Source organism: Harpegnathos saltator, unplaced genomic scaffold (assembly GCF_003227715.2).
Source record: "Harpegnathos saltator strain DR-91 unplaced genomic scaffold, Hsal_v8.6 scaffold349, whole genome shotgun sequence".
NCBI lineage: Eukaryota > Metazoa > Arthropoda > Insecta > Hymenoptera > Formicidae > Harpegnathos > Harpegnathos saltator.
In genome coordinates, this window is record NW_020230149.1 from 149,411 (window position 1) to 172,365 (window position 22,955).

The window sequence follows — 22,955 nt, forward strand, 5'->3', positions numbered from 1 at the left end:
TCAAGGTCATTGTCGAGGTCAAATCCAAGGTCACCGTCAGATAGCCAGGAAAAAATCATAAAAACTCAGTACTTCACATTTTTTCTAGGACTCATATTTTTCGAGTTATTTTGCTCTTCCAGGACTTTTATAACACCCTATATATAAAAGTACACTAAATACTGTCTATAATATTCATAAAATATTATGCGTTATTTAGGAAATGAAAGAATGCTTAAAACCTACGTGGATTTGACTGCGGATTGAAACAAATACGTACAAATAGTTACCTTTAAGTGTTTTTATATTTTGCAATATATCTGTTAAAATTACAAATAACAAAAAATGATGTGCTAACTGTTTGATTTATTCCTCGTACAATTATCAAATAGCAAACATGTATTTTTGGTAACAACAAAAATCTTTATCTCAGTGCGCATGCAATGTAGTTGTGTTGAATTCAGGTAATGGGTATGATCCAGATTTGGCCGGATATTTTTGAAGTGCTCGATTGCTTACCGTTATTATTTTATGCTATAATTGCCATAATAAAAGCGATCTGCATGATATATAGCATACCTAAGGTATGTAAATAAAACTAACATTGATGATATTGATCAGTGTAATTATGTTAAGATCGAAAAATGATGATGTAACGCGTGGTTTTATTTATTATTGAATTAACTTCGAGCTGCAGATCAAGATTCTTTTGATCAAGATGAAAAAATATTGGCAGTCACCAAAGTCCGACAGAGAGATGAAAATTCTTCAATCTTATGCAATTTATGGGGAAAAATTTGGCTACGTGTATACAGGTGAGTACATTGATTAATAAAAACAAAAATTTGTTAATCTCTGAATAAATGATTTTAAAAATCTCGAAGAAACATTGCTTAACCCACTTCAATAATAATTAGGTATCATGTTCAGTCATTCCGCTCTTTACCTATTTATGACTACGTTAAAGAAATTTGTATATACACAATTCAATGAGGAATCCGAAGCGTCGAGCAAAATTCAAAACGCTCAAGAGGGAGTACCTTATCGCGTTAATTACATGGTGGATATCAATACGTATTACATCCCGATTCTCTTACACACGGCCACGTGTGAAGTATTATATCTGTTTTTAATTATCTCACAAGATGTGTTATATCTAACATTTGTGCAACATTGCTGCAGCCTGCTCGCAGCTTTGAGGTGAGAGTATTCCATTTCGAAACTGAGATCTCAGAACATGATATTTGTAAGTTAAACATAAAGAATAATGGATAAAAAGAGCCGATTTTGACTTATTGTGAGGAACGAACAAAACATCATTTCCAAAGGATTTTGACCCGCTGAACACGATGTCGTCGTCAGCATGTCTTTCGTCTAAAACCCGGGAAACATATTCTACGAGGGTAGTCCGATAAGTACTTAGCCTACAAAAGAAAAACGAAAATTTTGGAAAAGTGGCGATTTATTTCTCAACATAGTCTCCTTTTAGCTCGATACACTTGACCCAGCGATGCTCCAACTTCTTTAACCCGTCTGAAAAATACGTTTTCTCGAGGTCTGCAAAGTAGGCCTCCGTGGTGGCGATGACCTCCTCATTCGACTCAAATTTCTGCCCGGCGAGTGACTTTTTCAAGTTTGGAAACAAAAAGAAGTCGCACGGGACCAAATCTGGAGAATACGGTGGATGGGGCAGCAGTTCGTAGCCCAATTCGACCAATTTGACCGTGGCGAGGGCGGAGGTGTGAGCCGGTGCGTTGTCATGATGGAAGAGCACTTTTTTCTTCGCCAAATGGGGCCGTTTTTTTTGCAATTCGGCGTCGAATCGGCCCAATAATTCGACATAGTACAGTCCTGTGACCGTTTTGCCCTTCTCCAGGTAGTCGATGTAGATCACACCTTGTGAATCCCAGAAAACGGTGGCCATCACCTTTCCGGCCGATAGGACAGTCTTCGCCTTCTTCGGAGCACGTTCGCCGGGTCAAGTCCACTGTTTCGACTGTTCCTTGGTCTCTGGTGTGTACCAGTGGATCCATGTTTCGTCGACGGTCACGAAACGACGCAGAAACTTCTTCGGATTGCGCTTAAACAGCGTCAAACACTGCTCTGAAGTAGTCTCACGGTTGCGCTTGTTGTCCGGAGTGAGCAAACGCGGCACCCATCGCGCCGACAGCTTTCTCATGTCCAAAATTTCATGCAGGATATGACCCACATGGTCTTTTGAGATGCCTACTGTCTCAGCTATCTCGCGCACCTTCAATCGGCGGCCTGCCAATACGAGATCGTGGATTTTTGTCATGTTATCCTCCGTGGTAGCCGTTTTCGGGGCACCTGGGCGTGGCTCATCAAAAACCGACGTGCGACCACGTTGAAACTCGTTAAACCAATTTTTGACGGTCGCCATCGAAGGAGAAGAGTCACCGTACACAGCATCCAAGCGCTCTTTGATTTCGCTGCGCGATTTCCCTTCCAAAAACAAGAATCGAATCACCGACCGATATTGCTTTTTTTCCATTTTTCTAAAATCCGCGGACACGCCCGCTTCCACACGCGGTCAAAACAAAACTACGAGTCCGATTCGGCTGAAATTTCGACAGTAGCCGTCTATGAGAATGTACTACACGATAGTAAATTTCTCTTGCGATAGTGGCGCCATCGGGCGGTGAGGCTAAGTATTTATCGGACCGCCCTCGTATTTCGAGGATCTATCATCCAATAATCGAATGGCCCGGGAAGCCTTTGCTAATCTTTGAAGCTATTGCAAACTCGTGTATTAGCTAAATTAGCTGAAGATAGTTTACATTTTCGATTTAATAGAATTATTATCGATTTAATAGTTGAAGGTATTCTCTTTTTATATAAAATTTGCTGTTTTTTATGCTTTTTATGCAAAAACAAATAATATACGCGGTATCATAGACCATCCGTACCACCTGATTTTTTTGTAAACACATTTTAGGGAAAAATGTCTCAGACAAAAGTTATTAAAATTAATTGGTAGAAAAAGATGATATAATAAAAAATTGGGTTTTCCATTTAGGAAAAATAATGATCAGTGAATATCTTGAAAGTAGCACCATCTGTAAACAAAATGATATAATTATTATATGTCTCCTTTGAAATCATACAACTTTTGTCTGAAATATTTTTCTCTAAAATGTCGCATTCACAAAAAGATCAGGTGGTAGGGATGATCTATGATACCGTGTATATTATTCATTACAGCAAATTTTGTAACAGCTGTAACAGAGAACACCTTCAACTATTAAATCGAAAATAATTTTATTAAATCGAAAATCTAAACTATCTTCAGCTAATTTAGCTAATACACGTGTTTGCAATAGCTTCAAAGTTAATGTAAGCGCTTCCCAGGCCATTCGATTATTAAATGATAGATCCTCGGATTAGAACATATTTTCCGGGTTTTAGACGAAAACTAACGATGGCATCGTGTTCGGCGGGTCAAAATCCTTTGGAAATAATATGTTTCGTTCATTCCTCACGATAAGCCAAAATCGGCCTTTTTTATTCATTGTTCTTTTCGAGTTACAAAGCATCGAAATTAACTTTCTAATTTCTGACTAATATCGCGCCTTAGATATCTTTTAGAAGATACATTCGAATTTAAGGACGATGGCGATGATCCGGTGAAGGCAATTGCAAATAGTAATAGATGTTATGCAAATATCGTCTACAGTATTCAAAGACATACCGAGGCGATTCAGTTAGTACATTTATTTAATCGTTACCTTTATATGAATAGTAGTACGAGAGTAGTAGTGATGACAAATCAATTGATACGATCCTATTTATTACGACAGATTTATAGATATTATGGAGTCATTATTTACGCTACCTCTCTTTCTACATTTGGGTTGTGTTATCTCTATTATAAGCGTCGTAGGATTCCAGGTGCACTCGAAATGTAGATAAATATCCAACAATATTATAATTACATTATGCCTATAATTACTTTTTCAGGTGATAAGGAATGCCAAAGATGTTGCTGTTCTTACGCGACATGGCATTTATTTTTGCGGAGCAGTTATAAACGCGTTTTTTGAGAATTGGCAAGGTCAGAAAATCATAGATTACAGTGAAAAGGTGTATGAATACGCGTACGTGTAATGTAATCTCAGAAGCACGCTTTCAAAATTGCAAGTAATAAACATAAAATATATTCTGTCAAAATGTTACGTCGGTTAAAATGTTCATTTTGATTCTGAATAAATGTTATTTTATATAAAATACAAGCCAAAATACTGACAGCATTCTACCGCAGGAACGTAAAAAAATTTTTATAAACAACGATGGCGATTATTTTATTAATAATAATAACAATTTATTTCCTGCAAGTAAAGTCGAATTTAATTCAAAATTCGAACCTTTTGACAGATTCGACAGATCGAACTAATGTCTTTTCGCCTGCACTTTATAATTATTTGAAAAATTTAACATCATGTCAAATAGTTAATATGTAAACTGACTGCATTTGCAGATATAATGTGCAATGGTATGACATGCCAAATGCAACAAAGAAGCTTCTAATATTGATCATGTTAAGAAGCATAAAGCCGTCTCAGATAACGGCCGGCAAAGTCATTGTAATGTCGTATTTGAATTTCAACGCGGTAAGTAGGATATTATTCTATACGTATTAGAATATAGAGGCTTTCAAAAGTTCATTATATTACCGATAATTGTATTAAAAGTAGAATTGGGAAAGTTACTTTTTAAAAGTAACACATTATCGTTATCCTTATTTCCGATAAAAAATTATTCATTATCATTACTCGTTACTGATTTTAAAAAGTAATGTTGTTTAAAAATAATGATTGAAATCGTTACTTTTCGTTACTTTTTCCTTAATTCCAAGATAGGATTATAAGATAGAATGCTTTAAGAAAGGATATATTGTGTTGTTCGGAAAATAATTTCGGTTTTTTGCATGAAAATAAAAGACGATATTTTTAATAGAAAGAAAAATTGGATTCTATTAAATATTGACCATTTTGTTCTAACACCTTCTGCCATCTTTGAAGTAATAACATGATTCCATGCTCATAGAACTTCTGATCCTTATTAGCGAAAAACTGAATTAAATAGTTTTTTACAACTTCATTTGAAGCGAAATTTTTGCCATCCAAAGAATTTTGCAGTGATCGAAACAACTTCTGGCAAGTCATTAAACTTGTATGAGGTCTGGCATTGTCATAATGAAACATAACACCTTATCTGTTTGCTAATTCTGGTCTCTTCTATTTGATGGAATCATTCAATGTGTCTAATTGATGACAATATACATTCGAATCAATCGTTTGGTTGTTTGATAGCAGCTCAAAAAAACCATTCCTTTCTAATCCTACCAAACAGAGAGCATTACTTTCTTTTGAAGAATATTAGCTTTTGATATGCTTTAAGCTGGTTTATCACGTCTGCTCTATGATCTTTTGTGTTCAATATTGTTATATACAATCCATTTTTCACTTCCAGGAGTCGCTTTAGAAATGAATTATTTTCCGCACGTTTCAACAGAAAATTGTAGACAATAATGCGACGAATCAAATCTCTTTTTTTGAGAACATATGGAACTCAAATATCGAGCTCTAAAACGAAATCAAGTTGTTACGAATGCTTATGCTCGGTCAAATTCAATAAATTCAATTTCTCAGCAATTTCTCATGTTGTTAAATGACGATATGCGTCCACCAATGACTTTATTTGATCTTCATTAGCCTTAACTGGCCTTCCAGAACATAGTGCATGCAGTTGATTGCATATTATTATAGCTGATTTCCAGAGCTTCTTAAAATACTATAATAAAATATTTTTTTATTAAGTATTTTTCGAGTTATGAAGCTTGAAAGTTGCAGCCGGCATTAGCATCACGTAAAGACCATATCACACTAGCGACTCGCGGCTGCGGCTGTGACTGCGATTGCGATTTCTTGTTTTCTAATCACACTTGCGATTGGCGATCGCGGCTGCGGCTAAATACTATTAACATACTGTCACACGTACAATCCCAGAGAAGGGGTCTACATTCTACGAGATCTACTAAATAATAGTCTCTCTTTATTAAACTGTTTCGACATTTAAAAAAAATATGTAACACATAAAACAACATTAGATATAACCTTATTCTAATGATCACCGACTTCTACATACTATTAAATAAATGTGATTATGACAAGCGGGTCACGTGATTATACGGAGTTCTGTGATTGGTTGCGACTGCGACTGCGACTCGAAAAATGGACAGCCGTCCAAACTAGAGCTCGGCAAAAAATGCACGCGACGGCCGATTTTCGACTATCTCCGCCCACCGCTGTTCCCTTTACCTCGCCACTCCGCATGCTGCCTACAAGCCGCTCGAGCCTCAGGAGCGTGTTTCCAACAGTTTTCCACGTCACCCATGAGGTACTATTGTTGACGCGTTTTTTTTTAAGTGGTATCCCCAGTAGGCCTAATCCACTGATGACTGTAACAACCCATAACTAATTGAACAGAAGCGAAATAAAATATGTTAAATGAAGAATATTCAATTCGATTTTCGGCGTCTTTTATTAGTAAGAGTGGAAACGTCAATTTGGATATTGCATGTAGCGAGCCGCATAAGACATGGTAAGGAATTGTCGCTTAAAGAAGAACACTTCTCATTTTTTTAAACTTCATTTTTGAAAAATGAAGAGGCCTACTGGGGATACCACTTAAAAAAAACGCGTCAACAATAGTACCTCATGGGTGACGTGAAAACTATTGGAAACACGCTCCTGAGGCTCGAGCGGCTTGTAGGCAGCGCGCGAAGCGGCGAGGTAAAGGGAATAGCGGTGGGCGGAGATAGTCGAAAATCGGCCGTCGCGTGCACATTTTGCCGAGCTCTGACCTAGACCATCATAGACACATGCTCGCGGACGCACAGTGAAGTTTCTTACAGTGTATGATGACGTCAGGCATACGTCGAAAGAAAAAAATAAGTCGAAACTAGGCCAGACTTGAACCGAGACTCTTTGTTTACTGTGCAATGGTCCTACCACTTAGACCACTGTATGCTTTCGTTAGGGAGCGCGCAGTAAAACTTCTCTAACTGTGTATTACATAAACGGACAGAGTTGGAGGCACACAGTCCTCATCTGCAGTTTTTCAGCGACTGCTATCAAAACATATATTGGACCATTATTGAACATCTATCGAACATTTATTGTACCATATCGAACTACTATTACCATCGAACTACTATTAAACATCTATTAAATATCAACTATACCATATAGAACCACGATATTGAAAGAAGGAGGGCGAAGGAGGGAGAGAGAACTAGATGACGACGGGACGCCGTGCGTTCGGGACCTGCATCTTATTTTCGTTCCGAAGAGAGAAAAATATCGAGAGCGCGATAGTCACTATAGACCTGGAATCGAACCCGGGTCTTTCACTTGCCGGGCGATTGCTCTAGACCATTGAGCTACCTCCATGCTCCACGCTCACGACACACTCCTCTCCCTAGATAACGTTGAGAGATCGAACGTCTCTTAAATATCTAATAGGCATTATACCGCAAATAAAGTACTATATTTTTATCAAACACAATTACCATATAAAATCCTAAGAGGTGAAAAGGGATAAGCGTATTGGAAGAAAAATCTGTATATTTGAAATATTTTATTAAGGGTTGTACAATTGCCTCCAAGATCACTACTTGAAAATTTTTAGTACATTCTGTAAAGCACAAAAGTGAATATTACAATTAAATTTAGATACAGGGTAGGACAAAAGTTTGGATACACCCTCATAACTTTTGAACGAATCTAGACAGAAAGTTGAAATTTGGGGAAGTTATATAGGATCATGAAAACTATTTTTTGTGCAGGATGGCATCCATCCCCTACCTCCTTGGGGCACGAGGGCGAGAGTGACTTGAAAATCTTAAATGGCATGAAAGGTCAATTGAGAGCTCATTTTAAAGGCGTTCTAAGGACAAACAGAAATGTTTTTTGAGAAAGTTTGCTATGACTCTCCAATCGAAAGTTGTGATTATAAAACAAAAATTTGCATTTACTTGTTTATTGCGTTACCGTTCTTTACGTTACCTAGGGTCTATGGTGAGGACGTAACGGTTATCAGACCCCGTGTGTATGTATGTGTGTAATGGAGATCAGGACTCTAGAATTCGTCACTCTCCCAATAGTTTGTGACTCCAAATCCTCTCTGTTTCACACACCCGTGTGTGTGTGTGTGTTTGTTTGTATATATGTGTGTGCGCGCGCACGCGCGAGTGTGGGTGGGTGAATATGTGTTTACAGTAAGTGTTCGAACTGTCGACCTTCTACAGTTTGACAGTGGCCCAGACGATTGTAAAAGCTGGTTGTAACATTTTGTAAATTTCGGGAGTAATTAATGTCATTTCGTCGATAATTTGTAGTTGCAAGTCGTTGAAATTTTAAGGTTTAATTCTATACATTCGGTTTTTCAAATAACCCCAGAAGAAAAAGTTCAAGGGAAACAGGTCAGGTGATTTGGGTGGCCACTCGATTGCACCCCTTCTTCTTATCCATCTTTCAGGAAAAGTATTGTTTAAAATATTCCGCAATTGTAATCCAAAATGTGGAGGAGCATCGTCCTGCTGAAACCAAACTGAATCAAAATCTGGACCGAAAATGTTGCGAAGAGTTCGTACAATATCGTCTCGGAACATGGCCTCATAACTTTGTGCTGTCAGATTGCCATCAATGAAAAATGGTCCTATTGTGTGCTGTCCAACTATTCCCGCCCAAACATTTAGTTTTTGTGAATATTGGCTTTTGGATTTTCTCATCTAATGCGGATTAGAATCACTCCAATATCGACTGTTATGTCTATTTACTGAACTATCTAACATAAATGTAACCTCGTCTGAGAAAATAATCTTGTTTTGAAATTCCGGTTGATCATCAATTTTTTGCATCATTACGTCACAAAATTCGAGTCGGCGATTAAAATCATGTGCGACTAATTCCTGAACGAGATTTATTTTGTATGGGTGAATGAAAATCTTCTACAAATGATTGTAATATTTCTTTCGAGATGTCTTCATTTATAGCAATCTTCGGCCTACCCGATCTTTGCCGATCCTTGACGCATCCTGTATTTTGAAAACGATCACATATTTTCTGTACAGTAGCTGCAGAAATTCCAGATTATCGACGATAATGTACAGTATTTACCGAGTATCACAGCGGTGAAATACTTTTCCGTCACAAGATTCAAAACCGATCATACAATTTATTTCATAACTCTTGTTCGTCGAGATTTGTTTCAGTGACCCTTTTAAAGATTTAATTGTAAGTAGTCAGAAAATAACATGGCAACTTATTTTACATGATACGGCCACGTTATTTTCTTAAAATACTGTTTTATTAAATAAAATACTCTCTTCACAATTAAATCTTTAAAAGGTTGACTAAAACAAATCTCGACAAATAAGAGTTGTGAAATAAATTACGATAATAAAGTACGATCGGTTTTGAATCTTGTGACGGAAAAGTATTTCCCTGCTGTGATACTCAGTAAATGCACACTATCGTTGATAATCTGACAATCAAACGAGTGTCTCGGATAGGCTAACTGAGTGCTTGGAAATGGCGCTTACAGAAAGAGAACGTATTACTCTTTTGATGATGCGAGGGTACGGTGATCATGAACGGTCATTTCGAGAGGTTCGAGATTTATTTAATGTTGAGTTTCGGCAAGGGAGGCGAGGGATTTCTGCAGCCACTGTACAGAAAACGTGTAATCGTTTTCAAAATACAGGATGCATCAAGGATCGGCAAAGATCGGGCAGGCCGAATATCGTTACAAATGAAGACATCTCAATAGAAATATTACAATCATTTGTAGAAAATTCCCATACCTCTACACGAACAGCTGCCCAGGCTTATGATTGTAGCTATAAATCTGTTCTGCGTGTTCTCAAAAATTCCACATTTCACCTATACAAAATAAATCTCGTTCAGGAATTAGTCGCACATGATTTTAACGGTCAACTCGAATTTTGTGACGTAATGATGCAAAAAATTGATGATCAACCGTAATTTCAAAACAAGATTGTTTTCTCAGACGAGGCTACATTTATGTTAGATAGTTCAGTAAATAGACACAACAGTCGAGATTGGAATGATTCTAATCCGTATTAGATGAGAGAATCCAAAAGCCAATATCCACAAAAACTAAATGTTTGAGCGGGAATAGTTGAACAGCACATAATAGGACCATTTTTCATTGATGGTAATCTGACAGCACAAAGTTATGAGGCCATGTTCCGAGACGATATTGTACGAACTCTTCGCAACATTTTCGGTCCAGATTTTAGTTCAGTTTGGTTTCAGCAGGACGGTGCTCCTCCACATTTTGGATTACAATTGCGGAATATTTTAAACAACATTCTGAAATAACAAATTCCTGAAAGATGAATAAGAAGAAGGGGCGCAATCGAATGGCCACCCAGATCACCTGACCTGTCTCCCTTGGACTTTTTCTTCTTATTTGAAAATCCGAATGTACAGAATTAAACCTCAAAATGTCAACGACTTACGACTATAAATTATCGATGAAGTGGTATAAATTACTCCCGAAATATTATAAAACGTTACAACCAGTTTTTACAATCGTCTGGCCCACTGTCAAACTGTAGAAGGTCGACAGTTCGAACATTTACTGTAAACACATATTCACCCATCCACACCCGCGCGCGCGCGCACACACACACACAAACAAACAAACACACACACACGCGTGCGTGAAACGGGGAAGGTTTGGAGTCACAAAATACTGCGGGAATGACGAACCCTAGAGTCCTGATCTCCGTTACACACACACACGGGGTCTAATAACTGTCACGTCCTCGCCGTAGACCTTGGGTAACGCAAAGAATGTTAACATATATAATATAAACAAACAAAGAATTGCAAATTTTTGTTTTATGATCATAACTTTCGATTGGAAAGTCGTAGCGAACTTTCTCAAAAAATTTTTTTCATCTTTAAAACACCTTTAAAATGAGCCGTCAGTTGACTTTTTCATGCCATTTAAAATTTTTAAGTCACCTCTGCTCTCGTGTCTCAAGGAGGTTGGGGGTGAGTGCCATCCTGCACAAAAAATAGCTTTCATGATCCTGTACAACTTCTCCAAATTTCAACTTTCTATCTAGATTCGTTCAAAAGTTATGAGGGTGTATCCAGACTTTTGTCCCACCCTGTAAAGTGTCGACATGAGAATGTGTCGACAATGAGAAGAATTATCACGAGCTGCAATGGTGAAGCAATCATCAAAATTTAACAAAAAGAAGAATAGTTCAGAGAAGTAACTCATCGGTACTATTTTAACTGTTTCTGCTGATGTAAAGCGACAAAACCTCATGCATGTTAGGATTCGGCGAGTAACGAGGAAAAATAATGAAAAGAAACATTCCGATTCATGAATAGAGATTCATGAATAGAGAGATAAAATATTGTTTTTATTCGTTGACAGCTGCATACATAATATGAGCTCTGAGAGAGACCGCGACGCTTTTCAAATTTTCTATATCGGCGAATCGAGTGAGAGAGGAAGTGAAATACTAGGTACGCAACTAAGTTTCCTGGTTTTTTTGATCAATGAAAAATGGAAAACTTCAAGAGAAATAAAAAAATGGTTTATTCAAAGTATCGTCCCTCGCTATCTACACATTTTTGCCATCTCTCTGGCAATACATGAATACCGCGATGATAAAACGACGCGTCTTTGGACCAAAACCATTCATCCAATCAATTTTGCACTTCTTCGAAATTGGCCAAGTGTTGCCCAGCCAAGCCATGCGCTATCGACCGGAACAAGTGATAATTGGAAGGGGCCAGGTCTGGCAAATACGGCGGGTGCGGTAGCAAATCCCATTTTAGCGTTTTGATGGTGTCCTGGACGATAGAAGTGCGATGGCAAGGAGCGTTGTCGTGCTGCAATATCACTCGTTCGTATCTCGTGTCCCATTCTGGCCGTTTTTCGAGCAATGCATGATTCAAATTGATCAGTTGTTGTCGGTAGCGATACCCGTTGACAGTTTCGCCCGGTTTCAGCAGCTCATAGTACACGATTCCTTTCTGGTCCCTCCAAACGCAGAGCATTGTCTTTTTTCCGAAGCGATTTGGCCGTGCCGTCAATGTTGATGCTTCGCTAGATGAAAGCCACGATTTTTTGCGTTTGGGATTCTCAAAATATATCCACTTCTCATCGCCAGTAACAATTCGATGCATGAAACTCTTTCTTTCATGCCGCAAAAGCAAAATTTCGAAAGTGGCTCTTCGATTTTCCATCTGTCTCTCAGTCAACTCATGCGCCACCCATTTTCCTTCCTATTGAATTTTTCCCATGGCATGTAAACGTTTGGAAATACCTTGGCGAGTCATGTTTAATGCCTCCGCAAGTTGATCTTGTGTTTGCGTATCATCTTCATTCAATAACGCTTGCAGATCGGCGTCCTCAATTGTTTTTGGTCTTCCGGAGCGTTCCTTGTCCTCAGTGCCGAAATCGCCACTTCTGAAGCGTTTAAACCAATCTTCACAGGTAGTTTTCGATGGTGCATGTTCGCCGTAGGCTTCCTCAAGCAAACGACGTGCTTCAGCTGCACTTTTTTCAAGTTAAAGCAGAAAAGCAAAGCTTCCCGCAAATGCTGTTTATTTGGCACAAAACTCGACATTTTCATTGTTAGAAAAAATATTTTTGCGTTGCGATATGTGTTGATATTACGACTGGTTATTGTTAACAGATGTCCAAGCTATAAAAAAACACAACTTCAGATATGTATGTCGACTACATGTGTCGTTAGCGCCATCCATATCCATCCATATGTGAAACCCGGAAACTTAGTTGCGCATCTAGTATAAATAAATTACAAATTTTCTTTTTATTTACCATTTCAGTCTCACCGTTCTTCCTTCTTCTCTTCAATAAATTTATATAACGTAAATAAATTATTTGAATCAAAAATATCTGCAGGGAGATCATCTTCTCCTTCCCACCATAGACACTCCTGTATGAATTTCTGGTGGTGGCGTTCCAGCCGCTTGAATGAGCACTCCCCAAATCCTACATACTCGGGAAATCGTATGTGTGTATAAAATTCGACCATTCCTTAGCACATATATTGTAAACAGAGAAAACAACACTACTTAAATAAAGATTACTAATAATGTAGCACGTGCGCTTAATTGTCTTCCGCAATTTTTGGCTATTTATTCATAATTGTCGCTCAAGCGATAGAAGCGACTGATGTAACAAATATATCGGCGATTTAATGTTGATCGCGAAATATTGTCAAATATTATGAGAAACAAATAGGCGAATATACTCTAATAAGATAGTAAAATAATAGAAAAAGATACTTACACAGATCCCCGGCACAATAGCGTATCATCAGGCGGCACGCTTCTCTGGTTGCCGAAATGGAATACCTAATCTCTCCTCTTGGACTCTTACTTTATTTTCAATTTTAAAACTTAACCACCTTCTTGGATGACTGGATGTCAATTTTTCCGGGCTCACACAGGCAATGAAATTTAAATAATATCCACACAAGTATTACTTGTACGATTATATACAAAAAGCACTACTTAAACATCGCGTACTACAACTGCATATTGATCTGAATCATAATATAAATCTATATACTCTGGTACATATATCTGTAGATCCTTGTAGTAAAATACCTAGTAGCGCGTAACCATTTTACCGAAGTTGCTAATGACTCTGTCTGAATAACACTGACTAGATCGACAGCTCGAGGAATTATCGAGCCCAATTCTTGGCCAGTCCATATATACATTAGTTTCCAAATATATTTTCTTCTTGAATCAGGCCATCTATTATTCCCGAGTGTTTAGTAGGTCGACCGCAACGGAGGGATTTTTTATCTTCCTTTTTTATCTTCCTTTTTAGTCAACACGTGAAAACATCGAATTATTGGCATACGTCCTATCAATATGACTCTTGCGATTGAATAAACTCTTAAACACAGTCTATATAAAGACCGCAGTGAAATTCAAAGTGGGCGATCTGTTACGTGTGAGCAAATTCAAAACTGTCTTTGAAAAAGGCTATACACCGATTTAGACAACCGAAGTGTTTAAAATCGTCAAAGTGCAGACAACTAATCCTGCAACTTACCTACTCGCAAACTCGCGCGGGAAACCTATCGCCGGAGGGTTCTACGAATACGAACTATATGGCGTCGCTAATCTAAATATACAGTGCCTACCAAAAGTTCGGGGCCATCTAAATAATTTTTGAACGGTTTAAAATATAGGATTGAAATTTATAAGGATTCAATGGGATCACAAAGTCTATTATTTAATCACAAAAACACCCACCTCCACACCTCCGGGGGCCGGGGGGAGGGGGGAGCCAAAAAATCTCAAATGGCATGTTGGGTTGAATGAGGGCTCGTTCGAAAGGGCTTTCCGAGACGAAAACAACGCGAAGTCGCCAAGATCTCTACGATTTTTTTTCGCAGAGTTATGATCATTTGAACATTGAAATTTTGCGAGGGCCCACAGCGACAACAGAAGAAAGGTCAGGCTTCACGCGAGCACGCGCGTTCCTGTGCGTGCGTGCGTGCGTGCGTGCATGCGTGTGTGTGTGTGTGTGTGTGTGTGTGTGTGTGTGTGTGTGTGCGTGTCCGGCCAACTAAGGCAAGACCGCTAGCGTGTCCGGCCAACTAAGGCAAGACCGAGATAAGAACACTGGCGTATGTGAAGGAATAAAAACACTAATTATTTAATCAAATGTTCAAATTGATGTCCTTCGACAACTTGGCAGTGTCTTAAACGAACGTAAAACGTTTCAATTACGTTAATTAAAAAATTGGGTGTGATTGAATTTGAAATATTCACTATTTTCTCCCGCAGCTTTTCTAAATTTTCGGACCTAGTCTCATAGACCTTTGTTTTCAAATACCCCCAATAAAAGAAGTCTAATGGGATCAGATCTGGTGATCTCGGTGGCCATTCTATTCGGTGTGCCTCTTCTATCAATCCATCGATCAGTGAAAACATCGTTTAGAATATTTCGAGCTTGCAGAGAAAAATGAGCTGGAGCCCCATCCTGCTGAAACCAAACATTGTAGAAAGCTTCTCCAACAATATCTTGAATAGCCGGTATCACTTGGTTTCTTAGCAAATTGCAATAATTTTGAAAACAAAAGTCTATGAGACTAGGTCCGAAAATTTAGAAGAGCTGCGGGAAAAAATAGTGAACGTTTCAAATTCAATCACACCCGATTTTTTAACTAACGTAATTGAAACGTTTTACGTTCGTTTAAGACACTGCCAAGTTGTCGAAGGACATCAATTTGAACATTTGATTAAATAATTAGTGTTTTTATTCCTTCACATACGCCAGTGTTCCTATCTCGGTCTTGCCTTAGTTGGTCGGACACGCTAGCGGTCTTGCCTTAGTTGGCCGGACACGCACACACACACACACACACACACACACACACACACACACACGCATGCACGCACGCACGCACGCACGCACAGGAACGCGCGTGCCCGCGTGAAGCCTGACCTTTCTTCTGTTGTCGCTGTGGGCCCTCGCAAAATTTCAATGTTCAAATGATCATAACTCTGCGAAAAAAAATCGTAGAGACCTTGGCGACTTCGCGTTGTTTTCGTCTCGGAAAGAGCCCTTTCGAACGAGCCCTCACTCAACCCAACATGCCATTTGGGATTTTTTGGCTCCCCCCTCCCCCCGGCCCCCGGGGGTGTGGAGGTGGGTGTTTTTGTAGTTAAATAATAGACTTTGTGATCCCATTGAATCCTTATAAATTTCAATGCTATATTTCAAACCGTTCAAAAATTATTTAGGTGGCCCCGAACTTTTGGTAGGCACTGTATATTCAGTAGAAAAGCTGTTGCACAGGCGAGGTGAAAAGGTATTGTATGTAAAATGGTTGGGATTCGACAATTCGCATTGTTCATGGATACAAAAGGATAATATGTTGTAAAAAAGAATGAATGCAGTTTTATTATAACATTTGATGACATACTTAATTTTAAAATAGCTAATTTATCGTTCGCGCTATAATATTTCTCTTAACATCTCGCACAATCTCTTCGCCCTTTTAGTATCCTTTTTACCTTCTACTCTCAGCGCGTACATTTTTGTCCTGAACCCGACGAATTCTATCATTATAGCTCCGTTATTTTTATCTTTCATAAGTCCTGGAACTTTTTTATTCATAAATAATATACCGTATATGTTATTTTGAGGGTAATCGCTCGTATCAAACCTAGCAATATCGCGTTTTATTAACTCATCATCAGACACATCATCGGACATTACATGATAAATTAAACTACTTGTGTCCATATAGATTACTTTACATTTTTTGTGATACAGAGGTGATATGTACTCATGATGAAATTCATACAAGCAGGTCTTAGATATGTCGAGAATACACATACCCACATAAATCGGCTTGTTGAACTTCAATTCGAGTTTTCGCAATTCAACGGCAATTAAATTTTCTGAAAAGATGCTCCTGCTATGAAAATTTGACATTGCGATCATTGCCTCTGTACCGTCCCATCGTCCGTTCCATTATATCAAAAGTTTTACATCGACGTGGTTGCGAACATTTTCCATTGTTTTGCCGAATACCGCGTTGTTCATCAATTTGTATAAATTTTTCTCAAAATCGTTTGTTGCATGTGTTCGAAACTGTGTATTTAATTCTATGTAGTTGCATAGCCACGGAGATTGTGCGAATTGGAATATGCGATGAATCTTTCCAATACGAAAACTATAGCGCGTGCACTGCTGCAGGTTGCGATAATGAATAACATGACGCTGCTTATTATATAAAGTCACCAGGAATTTCTCTTGCTTTTTGCCCGGTGGGTTGGTTTGCGTCGTACAGTGGGGCGAAAGCGCAAACTTCGGGACATATCGGTCAAAAATTGAAAGTTTGAATTTTCACATGTTATATTAGGGGCTTGCATGTATTCTGATCATTTTTTCACTTTAAAAAGGCATTTATTGAAAAAAATCGGTACAATATATTTCAATCAAAATATTTTCCATCATTTTCTACAACTTTTTCCCATCTTTCTGGCAACATGGCGATACCGTGTTGAAAGAACGATGTTGGTTCGGAAGCGATCCAATCATCGATCCATTTTCGCACTTCTTCAGCATTTCGAAACCGTGTGCCAGCCAAGCCATGCTGCATCGATCTGAACAAGTGATAATCAGAAGGCGCTATGTCTGGTGAGTACGCTGGGTGCGGCAGAACTTTCCATTCGAGCTGCAACAGTGTATCCTTCACAACTGTTGTAACGTGAGGTCTAGCGTTGTCATGCAAGAGGATGACTTTGCATCTGTTACTCGCTATTGCTGGTCTCTTTTGCAACAATACGTCGTTCAATTTGTTCAATTGACGTCGGTAGACATCTGCAGTAACAGTTTCATTCGGTTTTAGCAGCTCGTAATACACTACACCGTGCTGATCCCACCATACGCACAGCAAGACTTTATGGCCATGAATATTTCTCTTTGATGTCGATGTGGATGGCTCTTCTGAACTAACCCATGACTTTTTGCGTTTGGGATTGTTGTAGTAGATCCACTTTTCATCGCCAGTAACAATACGCCACAGAAAACTCTTCTTTTTTTGCCTGGCAAGCAATGAAACTGCGATGTTGAAACGGTTCGAAATGGCATTTTCAGTCAATTCGTATGGTATCCATTTTCCCTCCTTTTGGATCTTTTCCATCGCATGTAAACGTCTGGAAACAGTTGATTCATCAACTGCTAAGCTGTCTGAAAGTTCTTTGAGAGTTTGAGCTGAGTTTTCGTCCAATAAGTCTTGCAATTCGTTGTCTTCGAACTTTTTTGGTCCTCCAAGCCGTTCTTTGTCATTGACATTAAAATCACCACTTTTAAACCGTTGAAACCAAAACCGACAATTGGGATATGACGGAGCAGCATCACCATAAATTCTAAAAAGTGTTTGATGGGCTTCGGCAGCAGATTTCTTCAAATCAAACAACAAAAGTAATGAATGTCGAAAATGCAATTTTGAGCGTTCCATGATTAGCGTCTGTATACACTGAATAACTCAATAATACTAAATGGTAAACTGTTATTTTATGTAGAGAAATGTGAAAACCATCGAATTTAACAGTTAGGTTAGGTTGTTTTACATTGATACTTCGCATTTTCACCAATATATGGCGCTGATCAAAATACATGCAAGCACCTAATAATACGAAATATTTAGTTAAATACTTCTACTTTTTTTCCTGTACCGCAAATTGCATCGTGGCACACAGAATATTACTTACAAGCCGTCAAAGTAACACAGGTCGAACGTCTGCGTAACGTTACTACAGTGCACTCATCGATTCAATTCGAAGACACATGTATAAATATATTTCTATTCCAATATGCATAATAATATCGTTTTAAGGTTACTATTATATAAATATTTCTTACACACTTTTCCGAAAATATTAATTCTCTGTCTTTATATATCAGTTTTCCCAAATGGAAATTTTTATCATAAAAATATGATATTTAGTGAAGGTTATAAAAAAAGCTTCGTATTACATCGTCCTATGCCTTACATTTTTCGAAAATATATACCCAAGACTATGCGAATGTGTCGAGATCAAGTGCCTCTAGGTGTTCTTTTGCAATATATATCTCTTTGAAAATACTTATATATGATAAAATAATATTAGATATGTCAAGCGTTTGTTCAAAGAAGTACTTAAGAAATGGAAATAATAAAAACTACATTTCTTTTTATTTGAGAAATACATGCTTTTACGTGAAAAATAAACAATTTTATCGTATTATTTAAATTAATTGTAATATATCTGTCTCTCTTTTTCTCTTTCACGTGTACATGGATAATAAAATTAAATGACCTGTTATCTCGAAAAAATAAGTTTTCAGTAATGTTTTCTGAGAAAAATAGATAACGTATCAATTTGTAACTTCACACATTTATTATTATCCCCTTAATATCTTATCGAAACGTTGAAGCCTCTTTTCTATGATGATAATTGGCCGTCTTTACTGTATCGATCGTCTCGATCCATTGCTGCCGGATTTATGTCTCTTGTAGCTGTCAGATCTGTCATTATTTCGAGATTGTGTGTGTGTGTGTGTGTGTGCGTGCACGTGCGTGCGTGTGCGTGTGTACGTGTGTGCGTGCGTGCGTGCGTGCGTGCGTGCGTGCGTGCGTGCGTGAGTGCGTGCGTGCGTGCATGCGTGCGTGCGTGTGCGCGTGCGCGTGTGCGTGCGTGCGTGCGTGCGTGTGTGTGTGTGTGTGTGCGCGTGTGCGTGCGTGTGTGTGTGTGTGTGTGTGTGTGTGTGTGTGTATCTGTGTGGTTACAATACTCGCGTACCTTACAAAAATTATCTGGGTATTATTCTCTCCTACGAGATTCTCGAAAGAAAAAGAGAGACAGATATGTTATAATTAATTTAAATAATACGATAGAATTGTTTATTTTTCACGTAAAAGCATGTATTTCTCAAATAAAAAGAAACGTAATTTTCATTATTTTCATTTCTTAAGTACTTCTTTGAACAAATGCTTTGAACAAACATATCTGATATTATTTCGTTATATATGAGTATTTTCAAAGAGATATATATTACAAAAGGACACCTAGAGACACCTGGTCTCGACACATTCGCATAGTCTTGGGTATATATTTTCGAAAAATGTAAGGCATAGGACGAAGTAATACGAAGCTTTTTTTATAACCTTCAATAAATATATTTTGATGATCAAAATTTCCATTTGGGAAAACTGATATGTAAAGACAGAGAATGAATATTTTCGGAAAAGTGTGCAAGAAATATTTATATAATAGTAACCTTAAAACAATATTATTATGCATATTGGAATAGAAAAATATTGTTGCGCTCACTCTCGCACTCGCGCTTGCACACGAGTAAATGAAGAACATTCGCGTAAGAATATCAAGCTTTACTATATACAGCGCAACTTTCTCAAACTTCAAACAAGAATAATTCTCTAATTAATAATTCTGAATAATTCTCTCGTCTGTCTACGATGACAGCTTGCCAGAGACTCTCAGTCAGCTGTTGTTGTTATTTTCTTCTTATCGATTTTCCGTCGTCAGGACAATCCTCGTTTTGTTGTCAAAATCAGCATCAAATGCCTAAGGCTCGCGGATAACGGACGCCGCCACAAACCTTGTGGCTCGGACACAACACTGCTCCCCTTCTTCAAAGAATTGTCGTCCCGACAATTCATCTAGGCAAGGTTATTTTCTTCCTCGATTCCAGAGATCTTCATGGCTCCTGTCCTACCCTGAGCTGCTGCTACAGGTTACCGGACTCCATGAATTCTTGATCTCAATCAAGGGTTCTGAAGATCTTGACTTTTCGCCTTCACTGTCTCTATCCCTGGCCTTTAGGAGGTGATCAGTCTCCAGGACCTTTTTAAAACAATCCGCTTGTTGTTCCGCTTCTTTTGTCCGCTTCCACCTTGGCTTCTCTTCGGACAAGGGGGGGGGAAACTACCGTGGACCCAATGTTCTTTTGAAGAACCCCGAGTCTCTGCCTCGGCATTCGCCCAAAGCCCCACGGAAAAAAACCACGGTCAAAAACCGTGGGGGAGGCAGCCTTCTTATTCCGTCGTAGATGGACATTCTTCAACAAGCTGAACAACTTTTCTGGGAATTTGTAATGAAAAACGACGTTTCTGAAACGCAAAAAAAAATGAATGAATCTTCATTTTCCTAACAAATGTCTTCATATTTGATATTGGGCTCAGACTTAATCCAAGACGTTAAATCATTCGTTCATAAAAAGAAGCTAACCTATCGGAATGATCTATTTTTTTCTTATGTTTCTTTGACTTTTGAATACAATAAACCACATCGCTTAATTTCTTTACGATTACAAAAGGTCCCTCCCAATGGGACTGTAACTTTGGCGCCCTCCCTACTCTATGACGAGGATTATAAAACTAAACCCTACTCCCCTCAACAAAATTACATCTCCTAGCGTTTCGATTATAGCGAATTTTAGAAGACATTGATTTCTGAAGTAAATTTTGCCTAGCAATCTCATGAATTGAATCCAATTCTTGAAGTTGACAGCAATAATTGTTCAACATCTTCGTCCTAGAAGGAGGAATCTCTCGTAGCAAATCCAGTGGCAATTTGAGTTCCCGACCAAAATGTAATTCTGCCGGTGACATTTTTGTTGACTCATGTTTCGAAGATCGATACGCAAGTGTCACGACGTGAAACGTGAATATATGTATGTTAGTCCTTTTTGAGGTCAATAGATTTAACTAATTTACCCCGGGACTGACTGGTTTGTGTGAATTATGTTTTAACTCGGAACGAAGAAGGATCTTTAGGATTTAATCTGAGGAGACGAATATTTAAGTATCGAATCTTTAATTTTTACCTTTTACAATTGAGAGTCAATAGATCAGAGTGTTAAGAATGTTTTCTCTGTGTGTTTGAGTCGTGAAATACAAGAATGCGTAAGTGAATGAATGGTATGGAATGAATCTTTCTGAATGAATGAACGATAATCGAATCAATCATGATGATTACTGGTCTGCGCGTCGCTTTTTATAGGCAGGTGGTGAGATACCCCCGCGCGAGTTCTTACCACCTTATTAGTAGTAGGGGAAGGATGTTTTCCATGATATAAGAGTAATAATCAATAATCGTGGTTATGGTATTTATTATCTACCCATTGTTCTTTTAATCTTCTACGATGAAGAAGCATTCGGTGTCGTATTTATTACGTCTAGACCGAGGATCAAGTGGCCTAAATATCTGGTCTAAACGTTATTGTTGAATTGATTTTATGATTGAATTTAGAAATATTGTTTAAAGTTACGTGGACGTAACACATGAAGAAACATCGGTACCTAATGATCCCAATCCTTCTGATTTCCTGAAATGAACTTGGATAAATAATTCACAATGGTGAAATGTTGACGTTCCACTTGGCCATCCGATTGCGGATGTAACGCAAAAGTACGTGTTTTCTTTATTCCTAATAATCCTGATATCTCCTGAAACAATTGTGACTCAAAACTTCTACCTTGATCCGTATGAAGCTCCAAGGGAACTCCATGCCTGGAAATAAATTGCTTCACAAAAACATTTGCCACAGTAGAAGCTCTTATACTTTTCACGGGAAAAGCTTCAACCCATTTGGAAAAGCAATCCACTATTACCAACAAGTACTTATTTCCAGAAAAAGTAGTAGGAAGAGGTCCTAAAATATCCATTTGGATTCTCTCCATTGGTAATCCAACATTATAAATTTGTAAAAGAGACTTTCCCTTGTCAGCAGGACCCTTCTTTGCAACACAAATCTTGCATGATCTGCACCAATTTTCAACATCCCTCTTACAAGTCGCCCAATAAAATCTCTTCCGAATCCTATCTAAAGTCTTGTTGACCCCAAAATGCCCACTGGAAGGAGAATCGTGAGCCTCCTCAAGAATTTTCCTAATTCGATTCCGAGGAACAATAACCTGAAGAGTATGCGTCTTTAAATTAGGACTCTCCCATTTCTTAAAAAGAACACCATCCTTTAAAATTAACAAATCCCAATATGACCAATAAATTTTCCCAGAAATATCCTTTAAAGAAACGGTATGCCAAAGCGGTCGCTGCTGCTGCTCTTTTCCCAGTAGCATAACAGAAACAGAAGAATCTTCCAGTTGTTCCCTCCTCCAATCGATGGAATGATTTTTTTCAAAAATTATTCGACCAAATACTTCTTTGTTCTTAATCTCTTTTGATTCCACCCTCGAACAATGACCGCAGGGATTTTTCTCACAGGGTCGACGAGAAAGTCCATCGGCATTCTTGTTCGCACTTCTCTTGCGATATTCGATTTTAAAATCGTATTGCTGTATCCTTTCAATCCATCGAGCAAGTTGTCCCTCC

At 38.3% G+C, this 22,955-nt stretch overlaps 1 protein-coding gene across 1 annotated transcript in view; it reads left to right on the forward strand.

The window, feature by feature from the left end:
* Window positions 1-22,955, forward strand: part of LOC109504182 (uncharacterized) — a 91,987-nt gene that overhangs the window by 50,407 nt on the left and 18,625 nt on the right. Inside the window, exons 2-8 of the mRNA XM_025300295.1 lie at window positions 444-563; window positions 677-794; window positions 897-1,179; window positions 3,575-3,700; window positions 3,798-3,888; window positions 3,958-4,094; window positions 4,475-4,607. Coding sequence (XP_025156080.1) covers window positions 444-563; window positions 677-794; window positions 897-1,179; window positions 3,575-3,700; window positions 3,798-3,888; window positions 3,958-4,094; window positions 4,475-4,607 — 1,008 coding nt within the window. The remainder of the gene's footprint in view (window positions 1-443; window positions 564-676; window positions 795-896; window positions 1,180-3,574; window positions 3,701-3,797; window positions 3,889-3,957; window positions 4,095-4,474; window positions 4,608-22,955) is intronic.